At 40.5% G+C, this 17956-nt stretch overlaps 1 protein-coding gene across 1 annotated transcript in view; it reads right to left on the bottom strand.

The window, feature by feature from the left end:
* Window positions 1-1001: 1001 nt before the first annotated feature.
* pclob (piccolo presynaptic cytomatrix protein b) overlaps window positions 1002-17956 on the bottom strand; it is a gene marked incomplete at both ends in the record, with an annotated part of 53282 nt that continues 36327 nt past the window's right edge. The window contains 21 exons of the mRNA XM_083973532.1: window positions 1002-1145; window positions 1876-2021; window positions 2117-2254; window positions 2977-3035; window positions 3125-3266; window positions 5555-5749; window positions 6130-6442; window positions 6857-6928; window positions 7795-7888; window positions 8331-8357; window positions 9260-9390; window positions 9490-9530; window positions 10335-10655; window positions 10713-10780; window positions 10988-11096; window positions 12365-12490; window positions 12600-12675; window positions 12810-12898; window positions 14463-14489; window positions 14825-14893; window positions 16849-17896. Of these exons, the coding sequence (XP_083829658.1) occupies window positions 1002-1145; window positions 1876-2021; window positions 2117-2254; window positions 2977-3035; window positions 3125-3266; window positions 5555-5749; window positions 6130-6442; window positions 6857-6928; window positions 7795-7888; window positions 8331-8357; window positions 9260-9390; window positions 9490-9530; window positions 10335-10655; window positions 10713-10780; window positions 10988-11096; window positions 12365-12490; window positions 12600-12675; window positions 12810-12898; window positions 14463-14489; window positions 14825-14893; window positions 16849-17896 (3435 nt within the window). The remainder of the gene's footprint in view (window positions 1146-1875; window positions 2022-2116; window positions 2255-2976; window positions 3036-3124; window positions 3267-5554; window positions 5750-6129; window positions 6443-6856; window positions 6929-7794; window positions 7889-8330; window positions 8358-9259; window positions 9391-9489; window positions 9531-10334; window positions 10656-10712; window positions 10781-10987; window positions 11097-12364; window positions 12491-12599; window positions 12676-12809; window positions 12899-14462; window positions 14490-14824; window positions 14894-16848; window positions 17897-17956) is intronic.

The following is a 17956-nucleotide window of genomic DNA, read 5'->3' as shown; positions in this document are numbered from 1 at the left end:
CCTTGAGCTCACATAGGTCCATATTCACGTAACAGTTATTAAGACTGCCCTACACCATAGGCTAAAGTAGCCTACTGGATTGTCAGTGCGCCAGCCACAGCCTCAGTCTTAACACAGATCATAAGTGTAAATCTTATTATACATAATCTAATGACAAGAGAACAACTCTTATACAGTATATGTATTTAGATATATTCTGAATCTGATATCACTGTATACTACATAAACATCACACTGTGCAATGTGATTCTCTGATATGTTTTGTTATCTGCATGTGTGATATCTACATCTGAAGTGCTGTACATGTTTATCTTCATCCCATGGCAAAAGTCAGCTGTCTGACTGAGTTCTACATAAAGGCTTTGTTATGTTTTTTTTTTCTTCTTTATTGACTATCATACAAACATTACGCATTCCTTCATCATCAAATGTTTAAGACAACTGATGCCGATACGCATCACAACCATCATTCAGGCATTACAATGATGACTGTCACATGACATAAAACACAATGCTAATTGATGGTTGTGTGATCAAAGTGAAATTCAGCTTTATTTTAGCTCACATTTCCTCCTTTGATAGATATGTTAGCTCAATTGGACACCAAAACAACAATGTCTCCTGTGGATCATGGTACTATGGTAAGAAAGACATCACTGCTCTCAAAGCCTTACGGCTGCTGAGTGAGTGTCAGTGCCTCCTGTAGCATTTGGAAGGTTTCCATCCCACAAAGTCCACAACCAACAGGGACAGGACATGGTAAGAGGTGGACGTGTGTTGGCAGTGTTGGACTGATACGTCTGTTATGGTATTAGCATATTATTTCCTCAGTTTTCTTAGTTATAAACTGAGGAAGTGAATTCAATGGATATTTTTATTTGCCCTCCTTGAACATATATTTTTTTTACCTCGTCCATTTCAGTCAAGTTGAATCTCTGTACTGATACAGTCTGGTTTCACCTTTCGTTGATCTCCCGCTACTTTCTTTTTTGGTGTGGTATTCAGGGGTTGGTCTGGGTGGAGCTCACAAACAGCTTGTGCCAACTGACCACTCTTTTCCTCATGTCAACTTTATCCAACCAGATGTAGGCTTCCCCTATCAGGGTCTTCTTCATGAACTTCCCTCCATTAGACACCAAGAAAAGCTGGAAGGACAGTGGAGAGAGAACACATTTATCATTGTTCTTCTCTGTTGCTATCTGAGCATTAGTAAGTGCACCCATCCCATCTCGAAAAGTGCACCAGTAAAAGCATGTTATCCGGCATTAATAATGCAAAGACCACTGGGCAAGCAGATAGCAAAGTCTGGTCTATTGATCAATATACCAATCTAGAGGGGGAAAAAACAACTTTAACCTTTAAATCATGATGAAATATAGATTTATTTGTGTTAGCCTTTATTTCAAATTCAACTATGGATACATTTTATATTCCTTATGCATTTCCATTTAACACTGATTAAGCATGAAATTGTAATATGTTTAAGTATTTATTAATCTGCAGTCGTCTATCTAAAATTATCTTTTTACAGACACTACCAGTCACATTTAGAGATTCATATCCTCCTCCAGCCCACAGGAGGTGCAGTCTCCCAGCTGCTACATCAGGCAGCAGACCAGTTTATAAATCTTCCCTTAATGAGGTTGAAGGCTTGTTTTGTCAGACATTACAAGCCCCCAGCTTTAATTAACTGCAATGAGCCATTTAAAATATTTAGGGTTGTTTCTCTCAACCATGAAGCAAGAATTATTTATTTCCTACGATTATTAGGTTAATAAGTATATTTTAACTCCAGAAAAAAAATTGACTATGATGGAGCAGGGTGACAAATCGTGGACGGTTCATGGTACATCCATAGTATCAGGTGTGTTGTACCTGTATCGCGTGTCCAGTTGGGTTTAGAGGGAATCTGAAGGTCTCATTGAAAGATGGCTCCCTGTCATGTCGACAAACTCTTGTCTTCTTCTTGATGATCCTCTTTTGAGTGGCAACATTCACCACATACAGCTTTACATATAGATCTGAAGGCAAATTAGAGAGAGGATACATATGAATATACAAAATATATGATTAAATATGACTTGGAACATGAAAACAAAATACTTGACTTGCAGACCTGGTAGGTGGTCTGGGCTCTTGAACTTGTAAGTAATGTTTCTGCATTGGAGGATCTCTAAAACCAGTTGGTCTCCTTCAGTCTTCACCTCCTTCTTGAGAGCGACCTTGATCTCTCCCATCACTTGTGTCTTGCCAGCTAAAAGCGACAATGAAAGAGAGACGAGGGTCAGTGCATGTAAGTGGCTGTAGGCAGATTCCTGCAGTTGTACAGAAAAGCATTTACTCCTGGTGTCACTCAAGCCGATTTTAATTATTTAACAATGATGCATCACTTAACCTGGCCTCACAGCAGAATGAAACCAGGTCAGAGAACATCCTGTCAGCTTCTATTGGATCTCATCATGATCTTATTGTAAGTTGAAGGGTTTTACTAAAACATTGTTAGGTTAAAATGTGTTAAATGCCTCATCAGGAACCATGGAGCCCTGACCCCCATCTGTATTACAGCTCCCTAGCCGCAGCCTAAAATGTCCTTGGGCTCTTTGTTACAAATTGAAACTAGAGATGGAAGCAAGGCATCATGACACCTGAGATACATGAAACGTAGATATAGTTATGACAGCGGGTAGTATAGAGTGACACTTCTCTTCCGCTATTCCAAGCCAAGTCATCATGTTGGGTAAATGTTGCTTATTGATAATAAGCACTAAAAAATCATCATATGACTTCAAAATTAAATAATGTCACTATTCAAAATCCAGTATAGAACATTTGAATAAGTGGCTGAGTAAATATAAAATAAGTTGTCATTACACAACATACCCAGCAGGTGGAGACTTACAACCAAGTAAGACAAATGTTTTTTCTGTCATAGCCTTAGGATTTTAACTGTAAACAGAGGACATTACTGGAACTTGCCTTCATTTTCTGGGGTCCCTAGTTGGTTTTTGTCAGTGCCATTAGGGATAGTCTTACCACTGTAACAAAAAACAAGACAAGACAATATATGAGCGCTACTTTTACAAGACATTACTTCTTTGCTAGAAAATCAACCAAATTGTCTTACATCCGTGGCACTTGGAAAATGGCACTGTCCACTCCAGTACCAACACTCTCCTCCCCATCCAGACCTCCGTAGGCATCTCCCACAAGACTTGGGGCTGACAACACCACTGAACCCGAGACATCAGCCAGTCGGTGGCCTGGTCCTGAAGGTAGTAAAGGCAAGCATGCAAGTGAGGAAATGTCTATCTATCTATCTATCTATCTATCTATCTATCTATCTATCTATCTATCTATCTATCTATCTATCTATCTATCTATCTATCTATCTATCTATCTATCTATCTATCTATCTATCTATCTATCTATCTATCTATCTATCTATCTATCTATCTATCTATCTATCTATCGACATTATTGTGCACAAACACAGAGCACCTCCACTGACACAGTGTCTGCCACACATACTACATGCGTGTCCAACAGAGCAGAGAAACACTTCACACCCAGTTATCACTCATTGCCAGCGACACTGTCTGTCACACATAACTTTGACTAAGCATCACATAACAGCCTATCAAGGGAGGAACTGATCAGCATAGATGACAGTTTGTCCTTGAATTCAGCAGTGTGTGTGTGTGTGTGTGTGTGTGTGTGTGTGTGTGTGTGTGTGTGTGTGTGTGTGTGTGTGTGTGTGTGTGTGTGTGTGTGTGACCTCGTTTTGACACAGCAAATCCCTTTACTTGTAATAAATGAAGGTCACCAAGTTTAATTCACACATGAATATGAATTAAGTGTGAGACAATGTCGACAGTTTTTATGGACTCGCAATAATTATTTGTTCTTGGCTCTTGGCTGCTGTGGAGTTCTGCTTATATTGTATGGTATGAAGGTATGAAAGAGTGAGATTAGCTCAGGGAATATGCAAGTGTTTCTGTCTAGACTACTTTTTGGCCTTTGTGGTCACAGTGTCCAATGTCCATCTGCTTTACAGTAAAACAATGACTAATAGTGGTTAGATTTGAAAAACAACCAGTGACTCAAAGGCAATAGCTAGGGATTTGGTCGCTATAAAAGAAAAAGACGCACACTCACATATGCACACAGACATTCACAGCCTTAAATACTGTACATGGATATCAAGAAGTAAGAGATTACTGGATTACTGTAATTTGTTACTTCAGTTATTTACACATTTGATTATATTGAGTTAATTTTTTCTCACTTATTTACGTTTTAGTTTTTAGATTGAGTGCATTAGGTTAATAACGAATAGGATTAGTAATATTTATTACATTTTTCCTATGTTGTCTCACCTTCCCTCGACACTTCAGTTCCTCTCATGGTTAGCTGACCGCTTTACTCTCATTGGCCGGTGAGTGCAGAGTGAACCTCCTGTTGACTTTTGAACCTCTTGGTGTTTCTGTGTTTCCTGGTTTGACTGGTTCAGTCTCACATTTGAGTCCCCTTTGTTTTAAGTGGTAGGAATGGGAGAGGAGCGGGTAGGGAGGGGAGACTGTGTGCCATAGGTGTGTGTGTCTGTGTGTGTATTTTTGAAACTTTTCTAAGGGTTCATTCATATGGCACACGCATGCACACACACAGACAGACTGAGGCATCACAAAGTCCTCAGTGGCCGGGGAGCAGTAGCCAGGGAAGCTGCAACTGCATGCTGAAATAGTTCTTACACTGGGCTGACTTATCTTAGAAAGGGAAATACCACACTGCAATTTTTCGATTTGAGGACATCACACTAAAGACTGCCCACTGGTTAAATCATTTTAATATGGTGCAAGGAAAGTAAGGGATTGCCATCCCTGCATGGTTTCTATATTGGGTTTGGAGGTCTCCACACATGGGGTCTGTAGAAACCATATGCTTGGGACTGGCACATGCATACTCCATGTGGAAACAGAGGTGTCAGGGGCTCTAATTTTGTAGCCAATTAGGTGTTTTTATTCTTTAGTTTAGTTATAAATGATTCAGCTCTGCTGTGTTAATATCTCACAGTTATACATAAACTTTATGTCCTACATAAGATGCACATAGGTAGCAAAAATGTTATAATGATCAAAATGTAAAAAAAAAAAAAAAAAAAAACACATTTGGTATATTTAGGGCACCAGATGTGCCATATTTATAAATATTTAATTTTAAGATTAAAAAAAAAGTTTTACAGAAAGTTAGGTTTTGATATATATTACCTCGTTCAATTGCATTTTTCATATGACTTGGACTTTGTCTAGTAATTATATGTTTAAGAATGATCAGACTTGGAGGAGTCTGAAATAAACTAGGGTTGTTGACAAAATCAAAGCAATTTGTGGTCAGAGAGAAACGACAGACGAGGAAGCAGTAGGCTTAGGTAAAATGTTAAGGAGGTGATCTCACAGAAGTTAAGGTTTTCATCAAACGGCCTCAACAAAAATTGCATGCGCAGGAAAAAAAGGAAGCATGTCATAGGAATTGTATCATGGGTAGGGGCAGCATTTACTTGGTTGCAGGCGGGACTGTTGGACGGCAGCCTCGGCGGCAGCAATGGCTATCCCAGCATCCTCAAGGTGAGCCTGAGTGACGCTGCTCTTGCTTTGGCTTCGGGAGGGGCCATGGGAGCGCAGTTGGCCATCAGAGGAAGACTTGGAGCTACCTGGGCTGCTGTGTGACTTTTCCAAAGGCAGCATCTGCATGTCTGCAGGAAGACAACATGGATGTTTACAACTACTTAGGAGACATGAGCAAACTGTAGATGAAATGAAGAGCCACGCTCTGTTAGGTGCACTTCATATTTTCTGCTCCATAGAAGCCCTGATTTTGCCATGTTACAGTTGACAAGCACATGGAGTGTAGCTTGCAGCTCTTACATAAGAAATTATTAGCATTTTGATTTCCATGGCAACATCATCTAGCTAAGTGACCACCTTATGAATTACAGTCACAAATGGAAAACAGTGCCATGATTCAGAATTGTCACAGTCACAAATAAGCTTATTCATAGACATTATGGAAATTGAGGTTGTGTATAAGTCTGAGTAGATATGTGGTGGACTTATTGTTATTATTTTTTTTTACCTTTGCCTGGATCAGGGAAGATTCCATGACTTCTGCTCTTGATTACAGAGTTTTTAGGTGAATCATGACTCCCATCTCCCTGTCCTGGCACTAGACCCTGTCCCATACCATGTCCAGGCCCCATTCCAGACCCTGACATATGGCCCAAGCTTTGCCCATGGACCTGACCATGACCCTGGCCTGACCCAGACCCTGGTGGGCCTTGAGCAGCATGGTGGGCTCTGCTGTGCTCAATGCTCTCACTCTGCTCCATCAGAGGCAGCCAACGAGGAGTGTTGTCCAGCTGTCCAGTGTTCGACAAGTCAATCAACACCTGAAACACAATTATCATACAGAGAGAGAGAGAGAGAGAGAGAGAGAGAGAGAGAAGATTAGACACTAAAGACACAAAGACCAAGCCTAGCATACAGCTCCAATAAGTAGAAAAGTCTATACTAATACATGGAAATAAGGAGAGTGATTTGTCTGAAGCTAGACTGCAGAAACGGTTAATTTGCTAAACAGCTGATCAATTGCGTTAAGCACATGATAAAGATAAGTGCTCACTATACAGATCTACATGCGTGAGGCGAAGCTAGTGAGGGATTGTGAGAGAGAGAGAGATCAGGCTAATATGTATTAGGTTATTTTAAGAGAAGAAAAGAACCCACCAGAAACCTTTAGTGCAAGTTAAATACAAAATGAATTAGACATTTTCAGACAGGATTGAAATTCCAAAAGCACTCACTTCTCCAAGGAAGTCATTGGAGGAGGATCTGTCATAGTCCCACACTGTCACCTCGAGCGTCTTTTTCTTTAACTGGATAAAGAGTACAAAGAGGGGGAGAGAGGGACAGAGATTAAGATGAGGGATCTCGTGTGAATATGTATGTGTGAGAGACTGTGAGAGTGTCTGTATTTGTGTGTATGTGGGTGGAAGAAGTGTGAAAGAAAACAGCTCAGGCACACTGTGTGCAGTGCATGAATGGATGTGGACCTGGAAGAGAACTGTAATGGGCAAACAAGCAAGGGGTTCCATTCAATCTGGTTTGTTTCAGTATGTAGGCTACTGTACATGCATGTGTGCATATACCTGTGAATGCATGTTGACAGAATGTGCGTATAGGAATGTGTGGGAAAGATGCAAACATATCTCATGGATTGGGGAGTGGGTGAATGAGTGATGCAGCAGCATTTTTAAAGCCAGCAGTGAGACATGATTAACAGAGGGCAGCCCCAGAGGAGCCGATGAATCCATTGACTTCACAGAGGGCGTCTTTTTCTCTGACCACAAAAGCTACTGCATCTGCACTCATCCCTCACAGTTGTAATTGCTGTCTGGGTGGTGTCTCAGTCACAAATAACACTGCTCCCAGCAAACACAGAGACCCCAGAATAAAAACACATACACCCAAACATACCATAGCACTTAGATAGTGTCAAAAGAGCAAGTTTCTGTCACTCTTTTTTTTTTTAAATCACACTCAGTTAGACTTTCTGTGTATGTGAGAGTGTGAAAGCAGAAATGATTGATTGTTAAGATGAACCACGGTACGAGGCATATGGGCAGAATCCTAATGAGAGTGTAAGACATCCACTTTGCTCTAAAGTGGCCTGCAGCAAATAAGGTAACAGGTGTGTGTGTGTATGTGTGGTGGGGGGTGTTAATGTTATTCTGCACAGTACCTGCTCCAAATGAATGTTCTTGTAGATTACAGTCTGGTTCCACTCTGGGTTCATGGTCTTCTGGGCATACTTGGTCCTTCTCTTGTTATCAGCACTGATAAGTCACGATATTCAGAATGATTATCAGTAATAAATCAAGAAAGATTTCTCTTCCCTGCTCGACTCCATGGCAAACATTTACCAAACTGTGATACACTCAGAGAAATGTGGACTGAATAGATGTTTGTAAAAATGGTCAGTCTCCTTTTGACATCAGAAATTATTAAAAATGTATGTGTCTTTTTTAAGCTGTCTGTCTTTGACTAACATACAAACTCAAATTACTCCAGAGATAGGAGGTGAGGAGTGTTAAAAGTGAGGCGAAGAGAAAAAGCAATGACAGGAGTGTTCTTAAACAACATGATACACAGCATATACTTGGACGAACAACAAAGGCCACAACAAAAGGATGGAAAAACCAGTTTGGAGACATATATTACAGAAAGAAAGAAAAAGACATAACACCAACTAAAAAGCAAAGATCAGCACCACACTACCTTGCATTCTGGACAACCATGACTTGGCTGAGGGAGTCCAGAAGAGGAGGAGGAGGGCAGATATCACAAACAAGAAAAGCAAAAACACAAAAAACAGTCAGAGAAGCCCTGAGAGCTCAAATAAAAGCCAGTAGAGGATAGAGAGCTGAGGCAATCAATGTTCTATGCAGGGTGTTTTACTGTTTTTGTGTCAGAGCAATGTACAGGTATGTGACACGACTAGTAAAAAAACAGATTCCTATTTGTCCGTTCCTATTTGTAATTTACTGTTCTGAACCGTTCTTCATACTGAATGGCATCAGAACAAAATATGCTCTGCAACAGAGCTTTCATTTCCACCTATAGAGCACGGGTAGAGAGGGTTTATAATCTCATAAACAGGTCTGATGGGGTCATTATCCAAGAGCAGATACTGTTACAGAGCAGATAAAGGCCATATCGATCCTTTCTCTTGCTATTCACAGGCTCCTGGGTGGACGGTGGAGTAGATAGGGATGAGAGGAGGAAGAAGCCTGGGATTTAACTCTGGGGACAAGGCTAATATAAAGTACTCTCTCCAGTGAAAAGTGGGAAGAGTAAGATGTGAATTTTGAATTGAGCATTTGTGTTTGCATATGTTATGTAATCTGACACATTATAACGTAGCAGTATGGCAAAGAATATCCTCACACTGCTTTTTTATGGCATCAAAAACACCCATTTATTGATTCATAGAGACCGAATCGAATTACTTTACAACTTGACTGCCTCATATCATCATGTCCTGCCTCATTCTCTCATACAAACTCAAGTATTAGTCAGTTCCGTACAGCTCAGTCAGTACCACGTCAGAAAGAAATAGGGGGGAGAGTAAATAAGACAGACACAGAAGCAGAAAAGGCAGACACAGACCAGACATTACAGAACACTCAAACACACTCAGAACTCACCCTCTCCCTGGTAAGAGGTAGACCTTGACAAAAGGGTCAGAGTAGCCATCATTGTCCCTTTGGGCTAGGTTTCTAGCCTGCAGGACGTGGACGATCAGGTTTCCTAGGTTCCTGTCATAGTTGATCTGGAGCTAAGGGAAAACAGCGGAGTGGAGACCAAGCTACTGGACTGCATCTTTATTTTTGTGATGTTAAAAATCCCTTTAGTGTTTTTGGAAATATTCTTTTACCTGAATGTCTCCAGTGATAGGATGAGGCATCTTCATTATCTCTGTTGTCTGAAGCAGGAAAGAATGAAAAGGGGGGGGGTATGCAAGGTTTATAAATTGATCGTGTTGTAAATAGTAAATCTGATCTGACCCACAAAGAAAAGTTTGTAACAGACTAACACAACCATGAGGTTGCAGTAAATAGCGCTCTCTTGAAATATATAATGTGCTGTCAGCGAAGAGATGAAAGGATTGTCCTTTCTGAGAAGCTGCAGGATAAAGATTTCTCACTAGATCTATGAGGCTCAGGAGAGATTTGACTATGCCTGCAGTGTAATTGACTGGAAAAGTCCTCCAGTGAAGTTTGAGAAGGTTAATCAATTATTTGAGCTGCTTAAACATTAATAGAAAAAATGCCTTATTCAGTTTAGAGCAGTACAAACATATATCTTCTTTATATTTCTTGATTTATACCTTGTATTAATTACCATTTGTGTGACATAATGTAGCCTATCCTGTTTTGTGACATGAGTTTCAAGAATTACACATTTGAACATTTGCGCATAATGAAGCACTTATGCACATATTGTCCATGTCATGTGTAAAGCACACTCACAGCCAGGGCCATGCACTCTACCACACTGTTTTATTGATCCATTATAATAGGCCTGTCACTCTCTGATGAACACAGTTACACCATTTGACCTTGCCATGCAACCTCCCCTTTGTAGTGTTGTGTGATGTAATACTGATGGAATCACACCAGCAAATGTGCATGGAAGATCACAGGGGTCCTCTGACAGTAGTTTGATACAGATCCACACCATTTTTATTCACTTCAGACTTATTTTATGTGACTTACCTACCTCTGACATGTGATATAGTTGAAATAGAAGTCAAAATCACTACCTTGTGTCGCTGTTTTTTGTTTATGGCAGGCGACGCAGGCTGGCCCGGGCTCGGCACACCACTGGAGGCCGCCGATCCAGTCCCCGAGTGGAGGAGGGCAGAGCGCTCTATGGCAGAGAGGACCCCCAAACCTCCAGGCCCAATCCCTGTCCCGGCCACACCAGGAGCCTGCTGCTGGGACACCTTCTGCAACTCTGCAGCCAACTGCTTAGGATCCACACCAGGTGAACGCTGCCCACCTATTGGGACAAATGCATACAGTTCTGCACATTGTGTTTCTGTGAAATAGGTACACAGATACATGCATGCATGCAACAACAAATCCTTGTACATACCAGCCTTAAGCTGGACATGGTGCTCCAGGGCTTGTGGGTGCTCAGGGTCAGACAGCATATTAAGGTCGCTGTTTGGATCCATACAGGAAATTCATAATGGCATATCAACCAGTGTATCTTAGCAGTAATCAGTCATAGAGTGATATTTGTCAGATGAAGGGGTGTGGAATGAACAGAGGGAGGAGGAGAGAAGGTGTGCAGAGTCACCATATTGTGACTAAACATGTAGGAGTTTCTGTGGGACAGGGGGATAAATGTCGACAGATGTAACTCACAGTCTCACGCAGAGCTCCGCCTCTGCACATGGCTGGCCCATGATGCACTGCACTTCTTCGTAAGTCTTTCCAGTCAGAGGGACTCCATTCCACTCCAACACCTGCATTCCTGTGGAGTGATGAAGGCAATTCAGAGACAAAAGATGTATGTGTTATTAATTCCTGGACAATATGTTATAGCTTGTGGCCAAGTGCATTTCAAACCCAATTCTGTAATTCAGCAGTCTACATGCTTACATGGCAGAAGCAACATTTCAATTCATAGTTCACGCATAGTGGCAAATTAGATTTCTAATTTACTTTTTTGTTGACTTCGACATCATATCATTACACACACAGCACAGCAAACAGTATACTAATGATATACTACAGACAAAAGTCAGTGCACAGCAACTCAAACGTTCACCCCTGGGCCAGAACTGTATGAGGCCTCACTTACACAAATGAAACCTGGTCTTCAGATTAGACTTCTGCTTACGAAGCAACTCACCAGCCACTGTGACAATAAAGGCTTGAATTAATATCTCCATAGCCTTCTGCATGAGCCAGTGTGCATTTAGATTATTCCCTCTGCTCTCCCTGTATAATTCTCCGTATCCTCCCCCACTTTATTTCTCTCTGCACCTGAAGCCATATGTTCCGCTGCTATTCCCTTCAAGTGAAACATAAGCATTGCATTTGTATAATTACAATTCAGCGTCTGACCACTGTTTCTACAACGAACAACATGAAAGGTCCCAGACTAAGCCGGTCTCTCTAAGTATTTATAAAGAAAACAAAGAAAAAAGGAATGAAATATATGAGACAAAGAAAAAATAATGCATTAGCTGAACTGACTTTCAACCCCTGTCTTGTGCAAATGAGCAATTTCATGCCAGTCCTTATGGTGGTGTTGCCAGTGAGGAGAGAAACTAGAACTAATTTTGTCCTAAAAATATCCTCTCAACTGTCAACTGTGGGAATAACCATTAATATTACATCTCTGCTCTGTTTAATCAATAATCATTCAAATATCGGTCATCTGAAATAATTTACAATTGAAAAGAGTGAATGTAAAGCTAATGATTGTGTATATGCCTACTTTTGTGTATTTGTGTGTCTATAGCAATGCTATATATAGCCTAATGACTAACACAGCCCAGTGCTGCGGAGGGTGAGTTGACAGGCTGTTTCTGTGTTTGGAAGTGATGTCTCAGAGAATGAGACATGACAGACCACAACACAGAAGGCTGCAGCAGTCTCTCATATCTCCATCTGGAATTCAGCGATTCAGGCAGGGATTTTACTGAAAAGAATGGTGAACTAATAATAGATTTACATTCACTAATGGCCAATTATGATTATGATAACAATGCCCCTTTCTTATTCTCCTCTTACCTTCTACAACTTGTCCTGTTTGTTCTGCCATTCCACCAGGGATAACCTTGGCAATGTAGGCTCCAATCTCTCCTCTACTCCCTGGAATGTCCTTCCCACCAACTACACGGATCCCAAGTCCATTCCCTGAGCGAAAAATAAACACACCAAATCCTGATTAGTAAAACAATGATAATAATGGTCGTGTGCATAATCCTTGCACAGTATTTCTGTGTCCTGTGTGTTTGCCTTATACCTGATACACTTGTGTCCTTCAGGTCTCTCATAAGCTTGACGCGAGTGTTAGGGAATGCATAAGGGACCAGTTTTACCTGAGAGACATTTAAAAAAAAATTACACAATGATGGGAATAGGTTTCCTTAAAACAAATAAAGGTTTTCAGATTGAAAATGTCAGTAAAGAAACCACACAGTGTGAAGTTGAATGTTGTTTGTTTGGATCTCACCTGTCTCCGGTCTGACATGTTTCCACTCTGTGGATGCCCTTCTCTTGGCTTATCAAACCAATCTGTGTCCTCTCTCCTCAAGTGGTAGGCTAGGCAGACAGAGGCAGTGGTAAAAAAAAACATGTATGCACAATAACAAATCCTCTGAGCCCCTGATAGCTATTTCTCTAAATTAAATCTATGTTTTAAACATAGTAATGACAACTTGGGCAGAGGATCAGTCTCTAGTATGCAACACAAAGTTTGTCACACATCCATCCCCACTTGCTTAAACAAGATCTCTGATCTGTCCTGTGTGGATATGCGTATGAACTCTGCTCCAACGTATCCATACCATCTGTGAGATCAAATGATCATTGCAAGCACTGAATGAAGGATGAATACATTTCAAGAGCATTTTAAGTTGGGCATGCTTTTGATACCATGCAGTGCTCCTTGTCTGAGTGTGAGGGCTCTTTTTTCTACACATTTTCATAGCTGCTGTATATGAAACATTGTTATTGAAAGAAGCCCTGGGAAATTATTTATTATCATATTTAATAATTTCAGTCAAACACCGTGGATTGGAGTTGTCCCATTGCATGTTTTTTCTTCAGTGGTAATAATAATAATAATGATAGACCTAATTTATGTTGCCATCTTCAAACACCTGTTTGTTGCAATATACTTTTCTCACTACAATAATTAAGGGGAGAAGGAGGCGACATTTCCACGTAAGTCTTTACCTCCACTGAACCTCCTGGCATAGGATCAAAAAGGATATGACTATGAAATGATATTGTACCATGTTGTATTTCTGAAGTACTGTAAGTGCAGTGTGCTGTGAGACATCACAAAGCTCATCATAGAGACATCTGATCCTTTTTTTAATCCAATGATATATGACATCTGTAAGATTTTGGATGCTTTTTGCCACATTTTACTAGCAGATTTTTAAGCTCAATTTAAAAATGCTGGTGGTTGATGTTCTACAGTAGAAATATGAGTCATCACTTTGGTGCCCAATCAAATGGATTGTCACTAAAGATAGAATGTGCAGGTCTGCCAAATGTCTCTTTGTATTATCAGTGATCTAATTTCAACAAGGAGATGCACCGATAATGATGGAGAGAAATGGCCTGATGACCATTTTTGCTGAGGATAAATATTTTCCGTTACCCACGTCTGGGATATTGTATCTAGCATCAGTAAACAGTGGCAGCATTGCATTTGGATACAATGCCTTAACATACTGTATATGAAAAGCAATTTTTTGTAGCAACAATTATGCATGATCACACAATATGCATGTGATTTTCTTTTTTGCAAAGAGTGCATGAACATGAATACTGGAAATGGATCTGATATGCTTACAGAGCCACTGATGCACAATCATACCAAATGATGTGTAACTCAAATCACTACAATATGTGACACATAAAAGTCATCTAGTGCCAATAAGATGGGGTTCATTCCAGAATGGACCTGACATGTCACCTACTAGAGAGCTGCTGAATGACATGTATTGTTTACTACTGAGATGTGGGTCATTCCAGAATGAGTCTGGTATGTTTACAAAAATCAACCAGAGAGGTGGATCATTCAGAATCATGATGTGCGGCATGGAGGCATACAGTCTCTATGTAACTACATGGGAATTGAATGCTGTCTCACCTTCTATATTCCAGTTTGGGCCTCCAGCTGGGGTACAGAGTTGTATATGTTTTTAGAAATATGTCAACAATATGTTCAGTAATCTGACAGACTACAGGAACTGTGTTAACACTAGATATGTATTGTGAGTATACTTCAGCACATGCACTGAAAACAGTCAATGTAAGAGGCATGCTTGAAATTACTGCAAGTCTGACATTAGAAGCCTGTCAGACCCTTAACAAATTTAAGCAGAAGCATTATGAAAAACATATAAAATACAGTTTAGGGGGGAAAAAAGCCATCTATCAATTATGGTAATATTGAGCCATAGTAGTACCATGATTATAAGGGTTCTTAACCAGTACTGTAAAATACTCTACCGTGTCTGATACTTTCATGAAAGATTCTGGCATCATCTCTGTTCAGAGCCAGCATGGACTCACTTAGTGCTGTAATCAAGGCAGATGGACACTTTTATGTGGGGTCAGGACAGATATCACCTTCTCATCAACTATTCAACCGATTATTCATAAATAGTCAATATAAATCTAAAGTTGCTCAACATAGTTGTTGTTACTATTATACATTTTGATTATTGTCTGATAATCAATGTGGATGACATTAAACCCTCTTAAACTTTCCCTTAACCAGGCAAGGTTTTTACATGTTGTGGCCATTGACCTGAGTATTGTAGTTTTTGCAGAGTCAAAGTTAACGTGTTTCTACTAAATGAAAAACACACTAAATCTAATTAACTAACTTTTCATATTGCATATTGTTATCGACAGAAATTGATTTATCTAAACTAATGGAACACTGCCAATCCCACACTTAGGAAGATGGGTAATACATGTCAATATTTTCTGTCAATTACTAGGGGACATGGACATCTCACATAGCAATGAGACATCCACAGCAACAACCACCAAGCAGAAAACATTCACTTTATTTATATGGAAATGGAAAATGTGTTGCACAACATGCAAGGATGCAAAATCAGATACAGACAGAAGATTAGACACATATACAAATAAAAGACACACAGTTAACACAACACAAATAAGACATAATAATATGATGCTGTGTGTAAGTATAAATTTGAACAGTGCTCTTAACTGTGTGACAGTCCACAAGAGACAGCCATTTCATTGCAGGGGGGATTGACATACAGAAAAAAAGCTTGAAAAATGGGACTGCTCTTAAACTGGTTGGTGTGACACTGACTTGTGAAGAATTAAAGTGTAATAACTACACAAAGTGGTTGCCTTGATTGTACCACCACAGTAACCCTGACACCAATGATTCAGCAGTATTCCTTTAAACTTACTGTGGCCTGTTCTCCAAAATAGCAGAAAGGGTACCTTAGAAAATAAAATATATACATCTTTCTGAGGTGTTGACCTAGTTTTCACAAAGCCACTACTTGCCCTGCAGATTGTTGGAGGTGGGCTGACAATCCCCAGATACTCCTTGTCATACTTTCTTGTAAAAGTTTGCTACCACAGGTCTTTGTATCTAACACAGCTTCCAGGTGGTTTATACAGTGTGACCGACATCCTTAATGCTGTTACCCATACGTTTAATTTCTATTCATGTATATGAGGCACTTCACATATGAGAAGATGATTAAATATTGCACAATTCTGTTAAAATTGTTTTTGTTGTTTAACAATGACTTGCACATTACACATTTTTAGGGATTTTTTATAAATCAAAGTCTTGTTTTTAAAGATTAAACATTACTCTTACTACAATCTACCATTCTAGCTCTATCAAGTTTCTGAAAAACCAGACATGACTGCCACTATATGCCACAAGAGTGAATATTTATGTGGTAGAGATTCTCAGTCTCAAGAACTGTGTTACATCTGCCATGTATTCACTGAATATGCTCAGAATAATGATAATACTCTGTATAGGGTCAATTGTAGTCACAATTAATTTTTCACTCACAAGAATAAGGCAGCTGTAATATGGAGAAAATGTGTGTATAAGGTTAAGCCCACATAGTTTATGTGTATAAATTATGTCATCCTGCAGTTTCAATATTAAGGATCATTATTTACCTGTGAAGGTATAAAGCTATAGCAAAATCAAAAGACAAAGCATGCTGATGAAATCACAGAACAAACATAGAGCTCATTAGTAGCATACATAAACTCAGGCCAGGAGTATTATGTATCGGTGAGTAAGACATTACAAAGAAAGGAAACAGCATGCAAACATCTAATGTGATATTTACTGTGACAAAAAATATATAGTCATGGACAACAAATAAGTGGAGCACTGATGACTGAGAAAGAACCAGTTAGTGCACAGAGTCAGTAAGACCATTCAGCATTAGCATGCATAACAAGCAAGTCCACACAGTCAAGTTGCTGAAACAGTCTGAGGCTCCATTTACCTTCGCTGTCAGACATGGCACCTTGCAAGTCATCCATGATGAATGCAATGTCTCGATCATAGCCACGTGTCCGAGACTCCTCCCTCATATGTTGCTGTACCTCTGGCAGAGAATGGCTAGACCCAAACTGGTCCCTGGAGTCAGCAGAAATGGGGGGGAGAGGTCCAGCTGAGGCTCTAGCCATGCCCATAGGCTGCCCCACTGGGCTCAGAGGGCTCTCTTCCTCAGAGTTCTGAGCCACAATGGGGATACGGCCCCGGCTTTGGCTGATAGGTAAACTAGTGGGCTTTGCCCTGGCCACCCCAGGGGCAAATGCTGCGTCCAGGACCTCTCCCTCTGTCTTAAGTCTGAGTGAAGAGCTGGATAGGTCCCGCTTGATAGATAGATCCAAGCCATAGACAGAAGAAGGGCGAGAGGAGGGTCGTGATGAAGGACGGGAACGGGTGCCACTTGGGTAGGTGCCTTCATCCTGAGTGGCCCTGATAGAGGACCCTAGTCCGAGGGACTGTCCAAGATTAAGAGAACCAGCTAGGTTGGCCCCTAGCGAAGAGCCCAAATATTTTTGCTGCTCAGACAAGTTCTTTCTCAACCCAAATGTAATCTCATCCTGCAGCAACCTAGCCCTAGCAGCTAGATTGGTCACAGAGGAGGCACCTGATCCCATGTAGCTGCCAAAGTCAGGCTCCAGGTCTCTACTTTCCTGAATTGGTGAAAATTTAGTGACGGCCTTAGGGTCTATTAGGGCCTTTTTGTTCTTCATCTGTTTCTGGTACAGCACAGCTGCTGGGAGTTGCTTTGCTGCCTGTTTTTCAAGGGTGAGCCTGCCAATGCTATATTTCTCCCCTTTAGGAAAGTGACGAAAACTGCTGTCACTAGGGAGATACTGGGGTAGGCCCAGACCTGTTAAGTGTTCTAGTCCCTCAGCTCCACGCCTAAACTCCTGCTTGATCTGCTGCTTCAGTAGTTTCAGCTCATATGGCTCCTCCATAGTGTCGTCTTCTCCTTTACCATAACCCTGAAGCCGGGATGATCCCAAAAAATCAGCCACCTAAAAGGAAAAAATATGTCATACAATTTAGTTTATTAACGAGTAATGTAAGTGGCATTC

This window comes from Trachurus trachurus (genome assembly GCF_905171665.1).
Source record: "Trachurus trachurus genome assembly, chromosome: 6".
In the NCBI taxonomy this organism is placed as follows: Eukaryota; Metazoa; Chordata; class Actinopteri; order Carangiformes; family Carangidae; genus Trachurus; species Trachurus trachurus.
The sequence above is the reverse complement of the archived record's forward strand: the minus strand, read 5'-3'. Positions and strand labels throughout refer to the sequence as shown.